Genomic DNA, 20,273 nt, shown 5'->3' on the forward strand with positions numbered 1-20,273 from the left:
GTAGTTAGTGTTCTGTTGTATCACATTTCAGAAAAAAATCGCCAGTATTACCTTCCCTTAGTGTTCAAAAATTGCTTTTTAAGCAGTCATTGGATTTTTTTTAACAAATGTATTTATTAGGGTTTCTTTTGGTTTGAGGAGTCACATTTTTAATCTTATCACTGCAACCACAAGGGTTAGAAACTTAAAAAAAAAAAAAAAAAAAAAAGCGGAGATTTTCCTGTAATTACATAATTCCAGGAACTGGGGCTTTAAGATAAACACCAAAAATCATGAGATTTGCAATAAAATCATGGGCATTGTTAACACTGAATCTCTTCTCATATATCTGGGAATTTCTTAAGAGCTCTGGTATCATAATTTTGACTCTGTGAAGTGCTGTAGGAGGACAGAAGGCCAAAGAGTCAGAATCTTCAGCTACCCAGTTGGGTCTAGTAATAATTAAAATGTCCATTACAACAGGCATGTTCTTTTTTTTTTTTTTTCCCCCGTGCGGAGACAAAAATGCTTCTGACTTACAGCAATACAATAAAATAAATCTCTGAATCAAAACTCTTTTGATAGCTCCCCTGCAAGCATGTCCTGCTGCAAGCATGTTTTTTTGAAACACCTTGTTGAGTAGATAAAGCAACTGGCTGGTTTGATCCTTCTCATGAACAAACCAGCGTAGAAGTAAAGAACGTGATTGAAGATTTCTTTAAATTGTCTGTAGTTTCATACCTCAAATTTAGGTTTTGTAAAAATGTATTGATAACAGAACCTAATGGCTACGTCTATAGTACGACTTTTGCCGGAAGAGGCAATGCAAATGAAGCGCGGATTAGCATTTTCTCGCGCTTCAGTTGCATATTCTCTTCCGATCCATTTTGCGCAAGGGGTTTTTGCGCAAAAACAAGCAGTGTGGACATTTCCTTTTTGCGCAAAAAACCCTTTTGCACAAGATCGGTATAATGCCTTTTTGAGGCATAAGACTCTTGCGCAAAAAGGAAATGTCCACACTGCTTGTTTTTGTGCAAAAACCCCTTGCGCAAAAACAGATCGGAAGAGAATATGCAAATGAAGCGTGAGAAAATGCTAATCCGCGCTTCATTTGCATTGCCTCTTCCGGCAAAAGTCATAGTATAGACATAGCCAATATGTAGACGTTTATTCCTGATTATGTGCATCCATCTTAGTGTTTGCAATACCCTGCTGTTAGAAACCCAAATACAACTGCATTGGGCTGGTGTGTGAGAATTAGAAAGTGAAAGGGAAAAGGAGGCAGTGATCTGTCCAAGATGAACGGATTGGGAAAAAATTTAACTTGGCATAAATCTTGCAGATAAAAATAGATTCTTAAAACTCTTTGTTTTGATTATTTCAAGCACTGTTCGTATCATGCGCAAAATAGTAAACAAAATGGGATCTTTCTTTCTCTTGGCAGTGTCTCCAGGGTTACCCAGTGGGGGACGGGGTGCAGTTTATCCTGGACCCTCTATTTAAGAGGGACCCCAAACCAAAGGGCATTGCAATCTGCTGCACAGAGTCACAAGATCATTCACATTTGGCCTGGTCTCCCCTCTGTCAGGGTAGAGGGCAGCTGGGCCAATCCTGAGGGGTGTAGCAGCCCCCCATGTTACAATGCCTAGAGCAAGAAATTGGGCCCAGCCCTATAAGATAGGAGTTGCCACTGTGGAGAGAGCTCACTTTCCATCCTACCCTCCCTGGGGGCCTCCCCACAGTGGTAATTATTATGGAAGATCTGGGGGAGAGGGTGCTCTGTTTCAGATTTTGCCCTGTGTGACCCTGAGTGTCATGAAGGTAGCTCTCTAGGGAAGGTATCAGCTAGTGACAATTACAGTACTCACTAAGGCTGAGTTGCTTTCTTTGTTTTTTGTGCAAAAGTTTCTTAAGGTCATAGAGAACTTTTACAGAGGTTTCCATTAAGTGTTCTGTCGAGGTACATCGGGTTGTTTTCCTTCCTCCTTCATGATACATGAATCTGTAAATTCCTAAAATAAATGTTCCTACATTACCAGCAGCAGCTGGATCATGTCAAGATTTCAAAAACCAGTATGCTTCATTTTATCTGATCATTTTATCTACTCCCCTAGGCCCATTCCTGTAAAAACCCTTCACATCATTTATTTAAGTTAAGAACAATGGTCACATGAGTAAGAGCTACATTGGGTAGTAAGTTTTTGTGGGATCAGGGCCTAGCAGAGCTGGCCTTACCATGAGGTGAACTGAGATGGCCGCCTCAGGTGTCAGACTGTGGGGAAGGAGGAGGCACAACTAGGACCTAGAATGTAGAAAATTGTGTCTGCTGCTGGTGCATATGTATTCTCTCTGCTCTAGCTGTACAGAGATGGTGGAGTGCTGTGCTGGAGGAAGGAGGGCACAAGAGACATATCAGGCAGGCAGGAGAAAAGGTGGCATGGGGGCGTCATTTGAGCTCCCCGCCTCAGGTGCTAAAATGTTGTGGGCCGGCCCTGGGGCCTAGGCCTCCAAAAAGTTCTTGTTGCATGGGGTTATGCAGACTTGCTAGATCAGAAAGTTAAAAACTGCGGGCAAAGTCATAGCTGCCATGACCCCTGAAATTCTATATGCTGATGTTTGATATTCCTAGATAAGCGAAATGTTGCTGGGACTCCACTAATCACACAGATAGCATAGAGCAATTAGGTCAGAGGGAGGGCTCTGTGGATCTCCGTTCTATATATAAATTTTCAGCTGATGGGAAGAGACTTAAAAGAGTCTACAGTTTTCAACTGTGATTGAACTGAGGCATCTAAATCTATATTTAAACACCAACCCAGTGGCCTGATTTTCAGAGGTTCTGAGTAGCTTCGGGTTCTGAACACCCTTGAAAATTGCAGAAGTCAACAAGAGCTGTCTGTTTGCTCCATCTCTGAAAATCTGGCCATTTCTCTAGATGCCCAGATATGGATTGGCTTGCTTAACATCATCCAATCATATTTGAAAACTTTCCTGCTGAAATCTTTAAGGAGAGGAATCATGGAAGGTTCATAACTGGGTACAACTAATGATGGAATAAAGTTGAGCTATGGAAAGTACACATTGAATATCAGGAAATGTTTCCTGGTAGTGAAATTAATCCTCTGGAAACTGAAGTTTTGCCATTGATTTCCGTGGGGCCAGCATTTCACCCCCAACTTCCTTTTAAAATTAGGCTGGGCAAAGCACTACTCAAGGGAAATTTCTGCATGGATGGAGTGGGGGGAATGCAGTGAGTGAAAGAAGAATGAATCTTCATTTCTGGGGCTACAAAGTCAGTAGATCAAGTACTTGTGACAGCGTTTGCTCAGACAACTGTGAACTTAGAGACTGATGCCCTCTCTGTGCTGACATTTGAAATCTAGGACTTATCAGGGGCTAAAACAGGGAAATGCACAAAAGCCTTCATAACCTGCTTCCCAAGGCAAGTCCTGAGGAGTCATTAACAACTAACCTCCTGAGTAGAAGCACTGTGAGCACATGGTATCTAAGCCATGGCACTGCCTTCCTTTTCACTTCCAGGTGCAATTCTAGTTGCTGTTAATCTCTAATGCCCCAGTGGACTCCATGTTACCTGAGACGCCTTCTCTCACCTGATCTTTCATTGTAGCAGTTACTGTTGACAAACAGGCTGTTGTTACTTCTCTCACTGGTAGCCAGACTTTTCTCTGGCAAATATGTGCTCCTGGCAGGCCCACCACAGCCTGGGTCTGGTTGAGCTCTACTGCTTGATATAAAAGGGATTTATTTGGTTTAGATTTTGTTTGATTCTTCCACCTGCTCCCGTTCACAATTGCATGGTATGTACTGTAGTCAGCTTTGTAAATAAGCTTCTAGCTGCTACAGCAAATGAGTACTCTATGCAAATCAAGTAAATAAACCACATAAATGTCCCATGCTAGTGGCTTTTGATATCAACTGGATTTTGAAATGTACTTTGAGGTGCTGATTCAGCAAAGCACTTAAGAAGTTTCACTGAAGTAAATAGGATTTAAGCACGTTTAAAGGTTATTGTGTGCTTAAGTGTTTGCAGAATCAGGATCTAAAAGAATAGATTATATATACCCCAGCCCGCTGCTCTCTCCCAGTCCCCAATCACTCATCCCCTTGAAGAGACACACTTGAGTCAAATTGGGCCTAAGATATTTGTAAATAAAGTTTTCAAATCCAAAAGCCAATGGAAGTGCTGGTATTAAATAGAAATCCAGTGGGAATGTTTCTCTGCTTTGTTTCCAATGCAAACATAACAGTGTTGTGCTAATGCATGACAGCCACAAAATGAAATGGAGAAGAATTGATTTCAGTATAATCAAAGTGAACCCAGGTAAAACTGCAAAAAGGAAATAGAACAAAAAGTGATGTTTTTTAAAAAAATTTTAGATTCCCTCAATTTTAAGTATCTAAGGCTACGTCTAGACTGCAAGCCTCTTTCAAAAGAGGCTTTTTCGAAAGATACTTTTGAAAAAGCCTCTTTCGAAAAAGAGTGTCTAGACTACAATCAGTACTTTCAAAAAAGCAAGCCGCTTTTTTTAAGGAGAGCACCCAGGCAGTCTAGATGCTCTCTTTTGAAAAAGCACAGTTTGCATTACATAGCACCTTTTTTCGAAAGAGCACTTTCAAAAAAGTCGTTCTTCGTCATAAAACGAGGTTTTCCGCGGTCGAAAAAACTGCTGCGTTCTTTCGATTTACTTTTGAAAGAATGTGGTAGCAGTCTAGACGCAGGTAAAGATTTTTCGAAAAAAGGCCACTTTTTTCCAAAAATCCTTGTAGTTTAGATACACCCTAAGGTGTTAATAGTAAGCTTGGAAAAGAAATTCAGTTTTAAAAACTGTGACTAATAACTTGACAGGTTTTTCTTTATGCTCTAGTGTGCGCGTCTTTCTTTTTTCTTCTTTCCTCTTAATACTACTAATTAATAATTTAACAATTTAATAATTAATAACAATGACATGCTGATTCAGTGGTGGAAGATTGCATTGTAAAACTCTGAAATGTCCAAAAATTACAAAGAAATACAAAAAGAAGAGACCCACAGAAAATAAACAGTAAAAAGCATTTGGTTGAACCAATTGGGAATGAGCAGGAACTGTGGAAGATTAAAAAGTAGTTTTTATTTTCTTTGTCCCTATTCCTCTCACTGTAATGTGTGGATTTCTTCTCTGTGCCTTGGAACTATAACATGTTTAGAAGGTTAAACCTAGTTGCAATTGATCAGCACCTAATTGGATCCACAGGGCAAATGAAATTAATGAAGAAAATGGTTAACTTGTGTCCAGTGAATTTTCTAAATACATGGAATGAACTAAAATGAACTTAGATATACACTAATTTAAAACAGCACTACTTTGCTGTTGTGCTAGGAGCTCTTGGATTCCTCTCCTGGTATAGACGGCTTAATCAGTAACTTAATGGCTGCAAAATGGCTCATTGTACGAATTTAGTGTGCCATTCTTGTTTCAGAGATCCATGGAGATATGTCTCCCTCTGCAAATAAAGGTGATGTAGATCACTCTCAATATCCTGTTCAAACCATGCTTGGGACTGAAGGCTTAGTTAAGATATTAATGGAACAATTTTCCAAGCAACCCTCCAAAATACAGGGTAGTCTCTTCTGGCCCTAGTACTCTCTTCTGGCCTTGGTATCTAGTGATCTGATTCAAAGCTCACTGAAATCAATGGAAATGGCTTGCTGAATTTCAGTTGCATGAGGATTGGGCCCTAAGATTTCCTGTTAATATAAAGAAAAAAAGCCTAAAATGTAGCTTTTAATTTTTCTTGTGTGCAGTAGTTCATAACAGTTGCAAATTTTAGGCTTTCAGCCAGCAACTATGAAACATGTGCACAGATGCAATTAAGTCATTGATCAGCTGAAAAGATCTCAACTGAAATAAAAATGGGCCCGATTCACCACTGCTCGTTTGAGTTCTGATTTCAGCAGAGCTACCGCTGTAAAACTTGAGTAATTGAGCAGTGACGTAGCCTGCTAGGCATGCACTGCTATAAACTTGGTGTCAGAAAGATCCAGGCCTTTTTGTGTGTATGTTAGCTGAACAGGGCCTGTGTGGAGAGGGGTACAAGGCCTATGGCGTGTGCTTTAATCCCATTGATTTCATGGATAAAGCACCTGCTTAAGGCCAATCACATATTTGAATATTTTATTCTATCTGGGTCATATTTTTGCAGCTCTGATTGAGGCACACAAGGGTTGATTTTGCTCTCCTGATATATTTACATCAATATCAGAGGGTTAGCTGTGTTAGTCTGAATCTGCATAAACAATGAGAAGTCCTGTGGCACCTTATAGATAAACAGATTTATTGGAGCATAAGCTTTTGTGAGCAAAACCCACTTCATCAGATGCATTCTACCACATGCATCTGATGAAGTGGATCTTTGCCGACAAAAGCTTATGCTCCAATACACTTGTTAGTCTATGAGGTGCCACAGGACTCCTCGTTTATTTACATCAGTGTAATTCCTCCTGCTTGAATTGAGTTACATCTGGTTTACACCAGTGTAAACAGAGATCAGAATAAAGGCCTAATTTTGAAAACATTGGCCCAACATATCCTCTGGATTCTCCTAATTTTTTATTCAAGGAAGTACCTTATCAATATTTATTCCTGGTTGTACATCTAGCTTGTCTCTTGCTTTTTATTATATTAGCCAATATTTGCTTAAAATTGTTCTCTTTTTATTTTCCTTAATTTGGCCTTTAGCCAATTAGAGAGGTTTTACATTCCAATTTGTGAACTGCCGTTGTGTGACGGACCTGCCCTTTCAAACTGGCTGAACATAAAATAATTTATATCTAATTGCAAACTCTGATCAAGAGAAATGTCAAGAGAAGTAAAGTTCAGGCAATAAATTTTGAAAAGTAGCTGGTAACGTGTCAGATTTTAAGGTAGAGATTGGCAGCCATTTAATTGTGTTGTTAAGGGGACAGTTGTAAACATTTCAAGCTTGAAATTAAGACGCATTAACTCAAACAAGTTTTGCCTGCTGCATTAGCAGTTGGAAAAAGTGCTAATAGAGTAGCAACATATTCAGATTTAGTAATTAGCATCAGGTAATCATTGCCTTTGTTCTCTTTAACAGTAAGCTCATGAGACTTTTTTGTGTGGCTTTCTATGATTTGTAGTCTTCTTGCATTCATGTAATTGAGTGAAAGACAGACACCAGCATTAAGTGGCAATGTATACTTGGGTGCTAACTGTGACAGCCTTTTTTGATTTCACGCTGTTCCTGCATCATGGAGGATGTAAATATCAGATTGAAACATACAAGAATTGGCTGCAGTTATACCTACTAACTACCAGCCACAAAGTGCTCTTGAGTGCTGATCACAACAAGAAAGTTCTCCTCCCTTTTAAATGTTGCCATCGTTTTAATCAAGCCATTTTAAACATCTTTAGGCTTTTGTGTGTGGGGTTTTTTTTTAAATCTATTTTTATACATAAAGCTCCAGTGGCTGTTGGACAACTATGAGACTGCTGAAGGTGTGAGTCTTCCTCGGAGCTCTCTGTATAACCATTATCTGCGGCACTGCCAAGAGCACAAACTGGATCCGGTGAATGCTGCTTCCTTTGGAAAACTGATTCGCTCCGTGTTTATGGGGCTGAGAACGCGGCGCTTGGGAACAAGGTTGGTGTAAAGGGGTTTGACCTCTGGGCTCAGTGGTAGAAGAAGCACATTCCCACCTTCCTTTGACCCCTGCCTGTTACACTCAACCACCATTTTGGAAAGGTTACAGAAAGGCCAGGGGTCTGAAATGCCACTTAATTACATTAAATACTAAATACCTTTGTATCAGACACTCGTTGCATTCAGTGACATTGCTGTGAGTTATAGATGAATGGGCAGTGACTTGCCATCTTTTTTATTGTTATCACTGTTTTAATAATATGATGCGGATTCCTTGAGAGGTTTCATTATTAAGTGATCTGTGTATCAGGAGACATGGGTAATTCCCAGTTCTTCCATAGACTTGCTTTTGGGGCCGCGGGGCGGGGGCGGCAGCTAGGAGAGCTATTTCACCTGCCTATATATCATTTTATCTATCTGTAAAATTGGTTTAGTACCTCCTTCTGCAGCGCGTGTGAGGCTTAGCTGAAGTTTGTAAAGCCTCAGAGAGCCTCGTTAAAAATGTTACAATAGTGCAAATAGTAGAAGTAACTGTTTTCAGTGGTTGCAAATTGTCCTAAGAACAGTGGCTCTTGACTTTATATTTTGCTGGAGAGAGAGTTACTGCCCCATTCAGCCATAGTCTGTATCACAAAATGCAACTCCCCTCCTGTCACTGGTGTGGCAGACCCACTCCATATTATTCCTAGGTCGACAGAGTAACAACCAAACAATATTGTCAATGGAAAATTGGTATTCTAAGCAAAATAAGTAATATTAACAGGTCATAAAGTACGATTCCTCTCTCTGCAGGAATCAGCTATGGCATGTATTTGAGGACACAATTTAATTACAGTGGTGTTCCTGAGCCTGCTCCAGGATGGGGAGAGATCTCGTTTGGGATGTCTGACTATGTGGGGGTGAACAGAGCTGCATGCCAGTTTCTTAAGCATGCAGGGCAGTTTTATTATTCTGTTTTGAATTTTGGCTTAACTATAATAAACCCCATTGTTTTAAAAACTAAACAGTCAAGTTTAAATTTGGTTTCATGATTCAGTATTATACCAGATGGGGCGACTGCTTTCCAGTCTTGCACTCTGCTTCTCCGCTCCCAATCAATGTCACAAATGAGCTTCCTTTTCATCAAGATTTCCACTGGCAGACGTAGACTTAGAGAATCATATTGCAATTAAATGGTCAGAGTTTGATCTCTCCAAAAGATTACATCCAAAGAATTCTGTTGATTTCAGTTGGGTTACTCTAGGTTTTTACTCCAGTGTAACTGAGATCAGAATCTGGCCCCAAATCTTTAGATACAAACATTCTGCTCAGAGTTTTCTTAATGAAGAGTTTTATGCAAAGTTTTATAGGCTTCTTACCTGTAACATTTTCAGGGAGCTGAGATGAGTCCCTTGAGTGGAGTGTTCTTTTTAAACATTGGAAGGATACTCACTAGAGCAGTAGGCTAACTTGAATATTTGTATTTTAGAACAGTTAAAATCCCAAATATGCATATATATTTTTGGAGGACATATCTTTATAAGAGAAAGAAATTAAAATATATTGACATGTTTTGGTAAGGTCACGAATGGTTAAAGTGTGTGTAAGTGTGCGCACACATGCATATAAAAGTATAAATATTGGGATGAAAAATATTTTTATAAAAATTTTACTCTCAATCAAAATTCTGTCAGATTTTGGTGAAATAATGCATTCCTGCAGAATGTTTCCATTTAGTTGTAACAGAGTTTGTTGACAGAAATGCATTCAGCTGGAAAAACTTCAGCCAGCTCTACCCAAAGAGAATCTGTGATTTGGGATTATGCTTCTACCAGCTGCTTAGAATCCACAGTCCGAGCCAAACTTTGAAGTGTTTAGTGCCTAAATGAAGATGAAAGAAGGAGCCAGATTTTCATAAGTGCTCAGCACATTGGGTGCATGCTAGATGCTGAGCTATTGTGAAAATCTGCCCCCTATGTACGTGCCTAAATAAGAGCTAAGCAGTTTCAAAATTTGGTCTTGATTAGGCGGTCTGAACCCTTTGAAAACTTCTCGCTTACTAAAAACATTTGAAATTAAAGAGGTGTGAACTTTGAAGAGTGCAGCCAGATAAATGCAGAAACACCAAACTCCTACTAAATAAACATAGTAGTTAGTTAACTTCAAGTCACAAGTTTAGGTCCACGGAAATGACTCAAATTCCTTTTTACTGGATTCAGACAATAACGCACAGCTTGTAGAATCCTTCATTGCAGCAACAGGGGGCTAAACATTCCAAAATCTTTCCTTTATAAAACGGCAGAGAATAATTTGTGCCCCAAAGAGGAGTAGGGTCTCATGTAGAAAAATGATTGTCAGACAACCATTCTCTTCTGTAAATTCTGTCTGGAGTTGGGCCGAGAAAGCATAATTAATTTCAAGGTGTGTTCTGACTCGGCATTACCGTGTAAATCATAACAGCTCTAAAGAGCTCAGAGGTAGGTGTCTCAGGCTGTAATGAGTGTGTTCCCAGCCGTTTATCCTCTCCCAGTGTGGACCTGCTTGGCCATCATTAGTGACAAATTGACAACTCTTGCTGCAGTCTGATTTAGCAGAACTGCTATCTTCAAACATGCAGGCCATGTAATGACCATCCTCGTTTCTGTAGCCAAACACTGGGTAGGTCTAAAAAGAACTCCTAGCTTCACGGAGATACTTTAATCGAGGCATCCATGTGTAATACTGAAAGCTGAGGAGACACTACATGCTGCACTGATCAGCCAGAGAAGAACTCCCAAACGTTCACGCTGTTTTGAAAGCTTGTGTAGGATAATTCAGACTTGCAAAACTACCATGAAAATGAACTAGCCCAGAAAAAAAAACCCCTACCTTCTACCATGGTGACTGGAAGGTAATTAGGGGGCATGGAGTCTGAGTTGGGGGGGAAAACCAGATTTTTCTCTCTCCCTGATCAATTAGAGCAGGAGTGGCCAACCCATTACAGATGAAGAGCCAAAATAGTGGTGGATACAGCGCAAAGAGCCAAAGGAAAAAAGTTGTTGAACCAAAAAAAACCCAAACAAAACAGTTTGCCCTTTTAAGTCAGCCTTTCAGAGGGGGCGGGGGAGTGTTGGCTCTTCACTGCACGGAACCCTTGCTTTCGCTTTGCCACACTGCCCTTTTAAGAGCCGCAGGTACAGGAGTCACAATTTTTTCTTTGAAGAGCCACGGGTTGGCCACCCCTGAATTTGACTATATCAACACTTCACAGTTATTTCGGAATAAGTTATTCTGAGGCAGGTTCCCCTAATGTAGAGGTGCTATCTCAATTTAAAGCCCCAGGAGGACTAACTTAGAATGATCCTGGTGAGGGCTATTTCGAAATAACAGCAGTGGAGCATCTATACTTGCCTTATTTCGAAATAGCTATTTCGGAAGAGGCGTTATTCTTCATAGAATGAGGTTTACAGAAGTCGGAATAAGGCATCCGTTATTTCGAAATTATTTTGAAATAATGGAATTGCTACATAGACGCTCGCTGAGGGTATGTCTACACTACCCTCCTAATTCGAAATAGGAGGGTAATGTAGTCATACCGCAATTGCAAATGAAGCCCGGGATTTGAATTTCCCGGGCTTCATTTGCATAAAGCTGGCCAGCGCCATTTTTAAATGCCGGCAGTTCGAACCCCGTGCCGCGCTGCTACACGCGGCACGGAGTAGCTAGTTCGGATTAGGCTTCCTAATCCGAACTATCTGTACTCCTCCGAACTAGCTACTAATCCAAATTAGGAGGGTAGTGAAGACATACCCATAGTTATTTCGGAATAATGGCCATTATTCTGACATAACTTTGCTGTGTAGCCTCAGGATGGTTTTACCAAATGTTATGTGCAGAAATCTACCTGCTACATGGAGTTCTGTTGTTGTAAAAAGCCAATCCAGTTAAAGGGTAGAATGACTCCAACATCTCTGTGGCCTTCTGTAGAAGTAGCAGTTTGCATTCTGACACTGACCTCACGTTTGCCAGTTGCTGATGATCACTTAGGCCATGTCTACACTAGGAAATTCTTTTGAAATTACTAAAATCAACTTAATAACTCCCAGTTTAACAACATCGAAATAGCATGTCCATGCTATGGGGAAGCCTTGAAATTAGTCCGAGGCAGACTCCATTAATGTGGATGCGCTACCTCAACTTAGAGCCCCAGGAAGCTCTGGGGAGTAATTAGTTCGAATTACTCTGGGGAGTCGTTATTTCGAAATAGCAGCACCGGAGCATCCAATATATTTCTGTTTCGAAATAACTATTTTAAAATTAGCATTATTCCCTGAGGAAAGCGGGAGTACAGATTTCAAAACAAGTGGCCGCTATTTTGAAATAACGGGCTTGGTAGTGTGGACGGTCCACTTATAAATTTGACCTAAAGGGGATTATTTCGAAATAACGCTCTAGTGTAGACTGGGGCTTAGAAGACAGGTCTCACTGGAAACCCCCCCTGTAATTAAAATGAAGGTGTCTGTGACCTGATTCATCAATTGTAAAATGTAAAAAAGGTGTTAAATGGATATCAAATGCGACACTCTCAGTCCAAGGCTGAGGCTGGAGCTGAGAAGATCAGACTCCCTCCCATTTGAGCTGGCAGGCCCAGCCTCCTCTGCGTGGGCATCTCTGTGGCTCCAAAGTGCATCTGAAAGCCATGGTGCAGGATTAGAGAGAACCACCAGCCAAGAGCTTTTCTCACCGCAACATTCAGCTCCTGGACTGATATCCTGGCCTCACTGAAGTCAGTTGAAGTTTTGCCAGTAGGATTTCCCCCCTTGGTGTTTTAAAGAACAGGATATTTCAGGATAGTGCTGCGATAAGCATGTTATAAATTCTTAGACAGAGAGAAACCTTCATTCCATCATAACAAAGGGTCATTTCTGGCAAGCACTGAAGTCAATAGTAATATTTCCATTGATTTCAATTATTAAAAATAGATTTGTCTCAAAATATTTTGATTTAGATAATCTGTTATCTGCCCATGAATAAGGTTTTATGAACTGAATTGAAAGCAAAGCTGAAATGTGTCTAGGTTACAAGTGTGTCTAGGTTAAATGTAGATGTTACTGAACTGTGTTTTGAAAAACACGGCACCATATGTTTCCAGAGATAAGTTCAAACAAATGTTATAAAAGAGATCTTGGGCTCTGTTTTAAAGTTTGGGGTATAAACCCTCAACTCCAGGATAGTAATAACAGTGAGATTTGAAAATAACATGTATACCTCTGCATTTGAAATAGGTTCTCGTTATGTTTATTCGGCAAAGAACAAATCCTTCCAGGATTAGATCTAGGATTAGACAGAAATTATAACACACATTTATGATCCACAAACTGTTAGCACTGTCAGATGTTTGTGTGTCATCCCCTTTAAATATCTGACATCGATAGATTTTAATGTTATGGTTGCAGGGGGAACTCCAAGTATCATTATTATGGGATCCGTCTCAAGCCAGAATCTCCACTGAATCGCTTACAGGAAGACACCCAGTATATGGCCATGAGGCAGCAGCCCATACACCAGAAACAAAGGTATGTACCCACTGTGTCTCAGACCTGCTAGTTATGGCAATGGAAGCTGTGAGGCACGGTCTCCCCAGAAGAGCAAAAGACTGAGCTCCAGTGTTCCCTGTAATCTGCGCACATGGGTGGCCACCCAGGAGAGATTCAAATGCCGCCCAGCTGATTAGCAGCATGCCCATTGCCTGCAGCATGCGTTTCTACTGGTGGTGTACATCCACACATGCCTTGGTGCATATAACAAAATTTATTTCGCCCATGGATGGCAGAAATTAGAGGGAACATTGCTGACTGCCACTTCAGACAGCAGCAGCAGCAGGAGTTTGAGACTTATGTAACTTAGGGTACGTCTACACTTGCTCCCTAGTTTGAGGTAGGGATGCAAATGTAGCTGACGGAAATTGCTAATGAAGCGGGGATTTAAATATCCCGTGCTTCATTAGCATAATCTCGCCCGCACGTTATTCTGATCAACAACTGATTTGAACCAGGAAGTGCGCTCCAGGATTCATTAGTTCAAATCAAACCCCTTGATTCGAACTAACGTTACTCCTCTTTTTTTGAAGAGTAATTTTAGTTCGAACCAAGGGGTTTGATTCGAACTAACGCGTCCCAGAGCACACTTCCTGGTTCGAATCAGCTGTTGAGCGGAATAACGCGCGGGCGAGATTATGCTAATGAAGATATTTAAATCCGCGCTTCATTAGCAATTTCGGTCGGCTACATTTGCATCCCTAGCTCAAACTAGGGAGCAAGTGTTGACGTACCCTTAGTGATGAGATACAGTATGTGCTGTAGGGCAAGAGGAAGGCATGGCACCTAACAGAGCTGGAAGTGGTTGATACTGAACCAGGACAAAAAAGGATCAATGAGAAAATTCTGATTCCACAAATTATTCTTCTTAGTCTTTTTTTGTGTGGTAGAGGCTTGTACTTGGGCTGCCTGTTACTATGGTGAACACTACAGAATATTCTTTTCACTGAGTCCCAGTGACTCACCATCTTTAAGGCCTCGGCTGCACACTTATTTGTGTTTAAGCAGTGGAAGGGGGCTTGTTTTTCTTTACATAGAACAATAGATAGTGCGCCCAGTCAGCCTCACATCTGCTACTTCTGGATAAAATTAAATGAAGGCCCTGATGCAAAGCAACTCTTGAATTGCCTCTTGGGAGTTTCTGCGCTCTTGCTTCTGCTTGGAATGGAGGCATGGAAAAAAAATCTAAACTTCTTCAGTTCCCAAACAGCAAAAAAATAGCTGTTGATTCACTATCTGACCTTCAGCACCTCACTTAACCTTTCTCTTAGCCTCAACTTCCTTGCCTGTAAAATGGGGAGAATGATACTTAGCTCAGAGGGATGATGTGGAGTTGCATGAGTATATGTGTGTAAAGCATTTGGAGAAGGTGCCATACAGACATTAAATATTGGTCATTGTTTCCATCCTATTTTTGCCTGAAGCTTCCATAATGTTTTTGAGATTACTTGGTATCAGGCCTCATCTGCAGTGAAATCTTGCTGCTTTTAGAAAACCACGTTCTTGTTGGTTGAAAAACTGGTGTGTAAAACAATATTATTTATCTAGAACACTTTAAAAAAACATTAACCTATCAGTGTGTTTGGCTCTCTGTTAGAGAAGGGCTTGTGAAACCTTGTTTAAACACTGTTTAAAACACAGTTATAAATAACTGGCACAGCTCTAATGCAGGCAGACATTAGACTTTTATTGGTACTGTTTCATTTCTTTACAGGATAATCCTAACGTTTCTTGTATGCCTGATATGTTAGGAGCAGTGGGGAGGGGCAGCTATTGGCTTACACAGCCCATTTGTTATATGAAGTAGAAGTTAATGTGCTTCAAATTCTGTCTTGAAAATTGCATCCCACACACTTACCTTCCCTGGTTGTTGATCTTGAGAAGTACAGTGAAAGCCACTTGTGCAAAAAATAAAAATACATTTAAGCTCCCCGGACCCTTCACTGGAGCCAAATGGTTTTATTCATTTTAGGATCTCCCCTCTCTAATACATGTATGCAAGCTATGAATGCACATGATACAAACTGGGACACCCGTTTCATGTCGGCAAAGTGTAGCAATAAGACATTAGGCCACCAAACCAGACTGGCTTCCTATCCTCAATATGAAATAGATTGGTCAGAGGGCCATTCCTAGTTGGAGCTGTCATCATCACAAAACCCCCAGTTTGATTGTACGCGTCTCTCACTTGCAGTATCAGCCGACAAAGCAAGAATCAAATAGAGCAGTGTTTCTCAACCAGTACCCTTAGGGGTACCCTTTGGAGTACTCAAGAGAAGTCTGGGGGGTATGTCAACACAACTGAAATTTGGAGAAAACTGAATTTTTGTTTTAAGTTTTACAGTGTTTTATTATTTTTGTACTTTTTTACACCCAAAAATTTCATTGCCTGCCCAGCTACAATTAAGTTATTTAAAGAAATGTGTTGCAATGGTAGAAAAAAAATTGTGTGTCTGAAAACTGAACGTACTGGGGGCACTTCTATATTTCTGTTTTTTTCAAAGGGGTACTTTATGAAAAAAAGGTTGAGAAACACTGAAATAGAGCATGAGTGAGCACAGAGCCACCTAGTGGCTGTACCTCTGCGTCAAGGTTGAGGGGAGAGTATCTACTTTGGTGCTTGTTCTCCATGGATTAAAAAGACTCAAACACCAGGGCAGTCAAACTAGAAGCCACCCACCTGCTCCGATTTCTCTTCTACATCTAACAGTTAAAAGTAGCAGATAAAATGCTTATCTGAGGTTATTTAGGAAACAGCCACTTTGTTCTCGAATATTTGTGTTGGAGGAGCACCTGGGAACCCCGCTGCACTAGATGCCAGATATTTGCATGCCACTTTATTTGAATTGCAGAGAAATATAAATGACACTGCTCTTTGCCTATTATTAACACTGTTTAGAAACAAGCTGAGTTTTATACAATTTAAACAATATCTCTACATCTTTGGGATTATTTGAGATGGATAATTTGGCCACATTTTATATTAAGAATACGTTTATAAAGGCTTTATAGATAAGTAGATATTATAAGCAGGTCCCTTATATGAAAAGTATGTGTGATGGTTATAAGCAGAAGGGTTTATAGGTGGTTGCAAATTCCATGGTTATAAACCACCTGTTGATGTAGCAATTGATTAGCCATTGATTAAAACAATTATTTATAATGTATTAACCCTTTATAAATGTACTCTGTCATATTAAGTGACTTGTTTGTTCATTCAGTGCAGGTGTTTTATATTAGCATACAACTTTGCCAGATGCCTCTTTCACTGGGTGTGTGTTTGCACTTTTAAAACGTCCATCCTCCCAGCTTTATTTGGCAGGGTTTTTATATTTCTAGGTATAGACCTTCGCAGAAGATGGATGGCATAACAGACAGTGGATCCAACAGTAACCTGCATACTACTCCAGAACAGTCAGTTGCAGCCCAAAGCCAGCACCATCAGCAATTTATAGGTGAGGAAATTGAACTCAAATTCCAGGCTTGCTTTCAGATTTCGCCGTTCTAAGAGATGCTACTGATTTCTGCCTTGAAAAGGCTTCACAACATAGCTCAGCAGGCCCAACCTATTGCTGTTCTCATTGTCAAAGATACCATACCACAGCTTTTATTTTTACATTTACAATTTCTCTCACTAACCCCATTACACCCTGCACAGTCTTTCCTCAATCATGCTGCATGTAGCATGCGTGCTTCAATTCTTAAAAGTAGCATTTATTTACATATATTGCTTAGAAATAGCCATCTTCTCTTTAAAATTCCCCCTGCAATCTTAAGATTCTACCTGTGCTGACTTCTGTGGAGCTTCCCAGGATAGGAAGCACTGCAGCCAGAAGAATGGAACTCTTCACTAGTCATTTTGTAAATTGTATTTGCTGGCACGTAGGTTTCCCATTTGCTGCACTTTGCTGTGCCGCTGAAAGGCTCTGGTTTAAGCTGCATTGAGAGCAAAGTTTAAGATTAATTTTCATTTTATTGGAAATCTTTCTCCTGTGTTTAGTGTTGATGTTCATTCAAATCAAATCTCTGGGCCTGCTTCCATTCCTCGTGATGACAGAGAAACTAGCAGCCCCCCCTGAACAAAGTTAACCAGTTTTAGTCCTAGTTCTGTCTGTGGGGATGACTCAAATGAGCGGACTGCCAAGATAGTAGATTTGCTGCGATTGCAATGTGTACACGTGTGATAGAAGCATGCACCTGCCAGGATTTGCATTCAAATCATGGGGAAGCAAACCTTTCCTGCAACAAAGACATACCATTCATGTCCAGCTTTTCTGGATTAGGTTCATGCATGCATCTAAAACCTTAAGTAACTCTTCAAGAGATCAGTAAATATTTGCTGCATAGTGGAGGTGGCCATCTAATAATAGTGAATCCAAGATGTACTCCATATACTTTGGGATACCCTGGGCAATTGGTTGAGAGGGGAGGTTGCCTAATAAGGCTGGCTTCCTATATGTGGGAGGAGGACTCGATGCAAGATACACTGCCTAATAGTTCACAGCATTTTTTCCATTTAAGGAAGACAGTGTTAAGAACTTGCTGGATACCAGCTCGTCCTTCAAAGGAATGTACTAAGAGGAATGCAAGTGGGTACAAGATAAGTGGGACCAACAGTTTACCCAATTACTTCCCAATCCAAACTGTAGGGCTGCGTCTAGACTGGCAAGTTTTTCCGCAAAAGCAAGTGCTTTTGCACAAAAACTTGCCAGCTGTCTACACTGGCCGCTTGATTTTGCGCAAAAGCACTGATGTTCTACTGTCTGAAATCAGTGCTTCTTGCACAAATGCTTTGATGTTCCCGTTTGGGCAAAAGCCTTTTTCCAGAAATATTTTTGAGCAAGAGGGCCAGTGTAGACAGCTAAAAATTGTTTTGTGCAAAAAACCCCGATGGCGAAAGTGGCGATCGGGGCTTTCTTGCACAAAACCGCGTCTAGATTGGCATGGACGCTTTTTGCAGAAAAGCGTCCGTGCCAATCTAGACGCTCTTTTCCACAAATGCTTTTAACGGAAAAACTTTTCCAGTAAAAGCATTTGCGGAAAATCATGCCAGTCTAGACGTAGCCTAGGTGTGGGGCTCCCCCCCCCCCCCCCCGGTTCAGATACACAAGAACATGGCCATCTCTGAGCATCCTTTAAAATGCATTTGTACCTGTTATGTCTGCCATCCAATTAACTTTTCCATTGTCCCAAAATTCCAAAGGGATGTTATTCAGACTTCAGAGAAAATCTAACGGGAACGCACATTGTAGTGGTACAAAGAATTCATGTTTCTTTCCTCCAGGTTGCAATAAAAACATTCTCTTTTCTACAAAGAATAATTGGACAGTGAATGTTCTTCAGCATCTCACTTCCAAAAAAGTAATGGATAATCAGTCTCAATTCTCTCATCTCATTATTAGTTCTGTGAAATATGAAATTAAGCCACTGGCTGCTGCAAAATTGCCTTCTAATTAATGGTTTGATAAAACTAGGAATGCCGGTTAAAGTTTGCCATCTTTCCCCACTTTTCTCCTAGATGTAACCCATGTCTTTCCCGACTTCCCGGCACCTGATCTAGGAAACGTTCTCTTACAAGAGGGGATCACCATGAGTGATGTCAAGACTCTACAGCTTCTTTACAGACGGCACTGTGAGGTAAGTGTAGAGGCCCTATTTGCTTGAGCTAGGACCTGGCTGCACAGTGTAGTCCTCCCACGCCAGTCCTGCTCTCTTGAGGAGCAGGGTCTGAACAGGAATGATTCTGATTGGCTTGATAGCATAGTTCAAGTCATATCTCCCTGCTTATATTCCCTGTGTGAAACAGCACATTTTAGAACGTTCTACTTTGAATATAATCTAACCCAGTGTTCCACTTACACATGGGCTGTATGACTGAATGCTATCAGGACATCAAGTCATCTTTTATTCTTAGGCAACTTTGGATGTTGTAATGAATCTTCAGTTTCATTACATTGAGAAGCTCTGGCAGTCCTTCTGGAGTTCTAAAACACCATCTAGTGACGGATCCACCACCATACCTTCCAGGTAAATGGTTACACACTTACCTTGCTTACCTTTGGATGAGCTAAGTCATGAGTGATACAGGTTGGACCTCCCTGGTCCGGCACCCTCGGGACCTGACCTGTCCCAAATGAGGGAATTTGTCAGATCAGGGGAAGTCTCCTGCTACCAGTCTCCCAGGACACTGCTTCTCCCTCCAGCTGACTCCACTCCAATGCTGCTACAGGCTCGCTTCTGCCAGCTGGCTGGGGCTCTCCGGTGACTGAGCTCCCCAGCTGCTGCAGCCCTGCTTCTGTCCCACCTAGCTGGGCCTTTCCAGGGATGAGGCTCTGTGGCTGCTCCCTTGTGCTGTGCTGGGTCGGGGCTCCATGGCTGCCCCATTGTGCTGTGACAGGTTCCCAGCTGGCCCACTGAGCTGCTCCCAGCTGGGGCTCCTCAGGATGGGGCTCGCCTGTCCCAATGGTGGGGCTTTCCACACCTGGACTCTCGACTAGCTCGCATTGCCAGGTGCTGGGGCTTTCTAGTTCAGCATCATCCATGATCCCGCCGGACCACGGATGTTGCCAGACCAGAGAGCCCCAGATTTGGGAAGTTCAACATGTACTGTGTTCAGCTTCATGATTTTATCGATCTGTAAGAGTTAAGGATGTTAATGACCTACCTGGAGAAGACCCTATTTTTGGAATACAGTTAGAAGTGTACTATTGCAATTAAATACCAGAAGCAGAGGATTGTATGATCTGTTTATCTGATGTGCTGTTACCTTTGATGACAGATACTAATTGAAAACATGCTCTATTCTGACTAACAGGAATAGATCACTGCTTCTGTAGAAGCCCAGTATAAGCAGACATTTAGAACTGCATGCCATTAAGTATTGTTACAGAATGGCAACTGAGGAAGCCAATAAGATTACAGTCTAAATGCACGATGACATTTGGATAAACTGGGATTCTTTTTATTCACATTGTCATGAAAATAAAAAAAAAGGCCTTATGTTCTGGGTCAGATAATGGCAAACGGTGCAGCTTTGACCTTTTATTTGTATTCTTGCCTGCGTCTCAGTTTTTCCCA

The 20,273-nt window shown here is 41.1% G+C and overlaps 1 protein-coding gene across 11 annotated transcripts in view; it reads left to right on the forward strand.

Moving 5' to 3' along the window:
* Positions 1 to 20,273, forward strand: part of RFX2 (regulatory factor X2) — a 109,943-nt gene that overhangs the window by 77,725 nt on the left and 11,945 nt on the right. For all 11 annotated transcript variants that reach the window (XM_075902983.1, XM_075902984.1, XM_075902988.1 and 8 more), the window contains 5 exons: positions 7,460 to 7,641; positions 13,056 to 13,175; positions 16,536 to 16,651; positions 18,715 to 18,833; positions 19,111 to 19,223. In XM_075902983.1, coding sequence (XP_075759098.1) covers positions 7,460 to 7,641; positions 13,056 to 13,175; positions 16,536 to 16,651; positions 18,715 to 18,833; positions 19,111 to 19,223 — 650 coding nt within the window. The remainder of the gene's footprint in view (positions 1 to 7,459; positions 7,642 to 13,055; positions 13,176 to 16,535; positions 16,652 to 18,714; positions 18,834 to 19,110; positions 19,224 to 20,273) is intronic.

The sequence above is a fragment of the Pelodiscus sinensis genome, chromosome 19, assembly GCF_049634645.1.
Source record: "Pelodiscus sinensis isolate JC-2024 chromosome 19, ASM4963464v1, whole genome shotgun sequence".
NCBI lineage: Eukaryota > Metazoa > Chordata > Testudines > Trionychidae > Pelodiscus > Pelodiscus sinensis.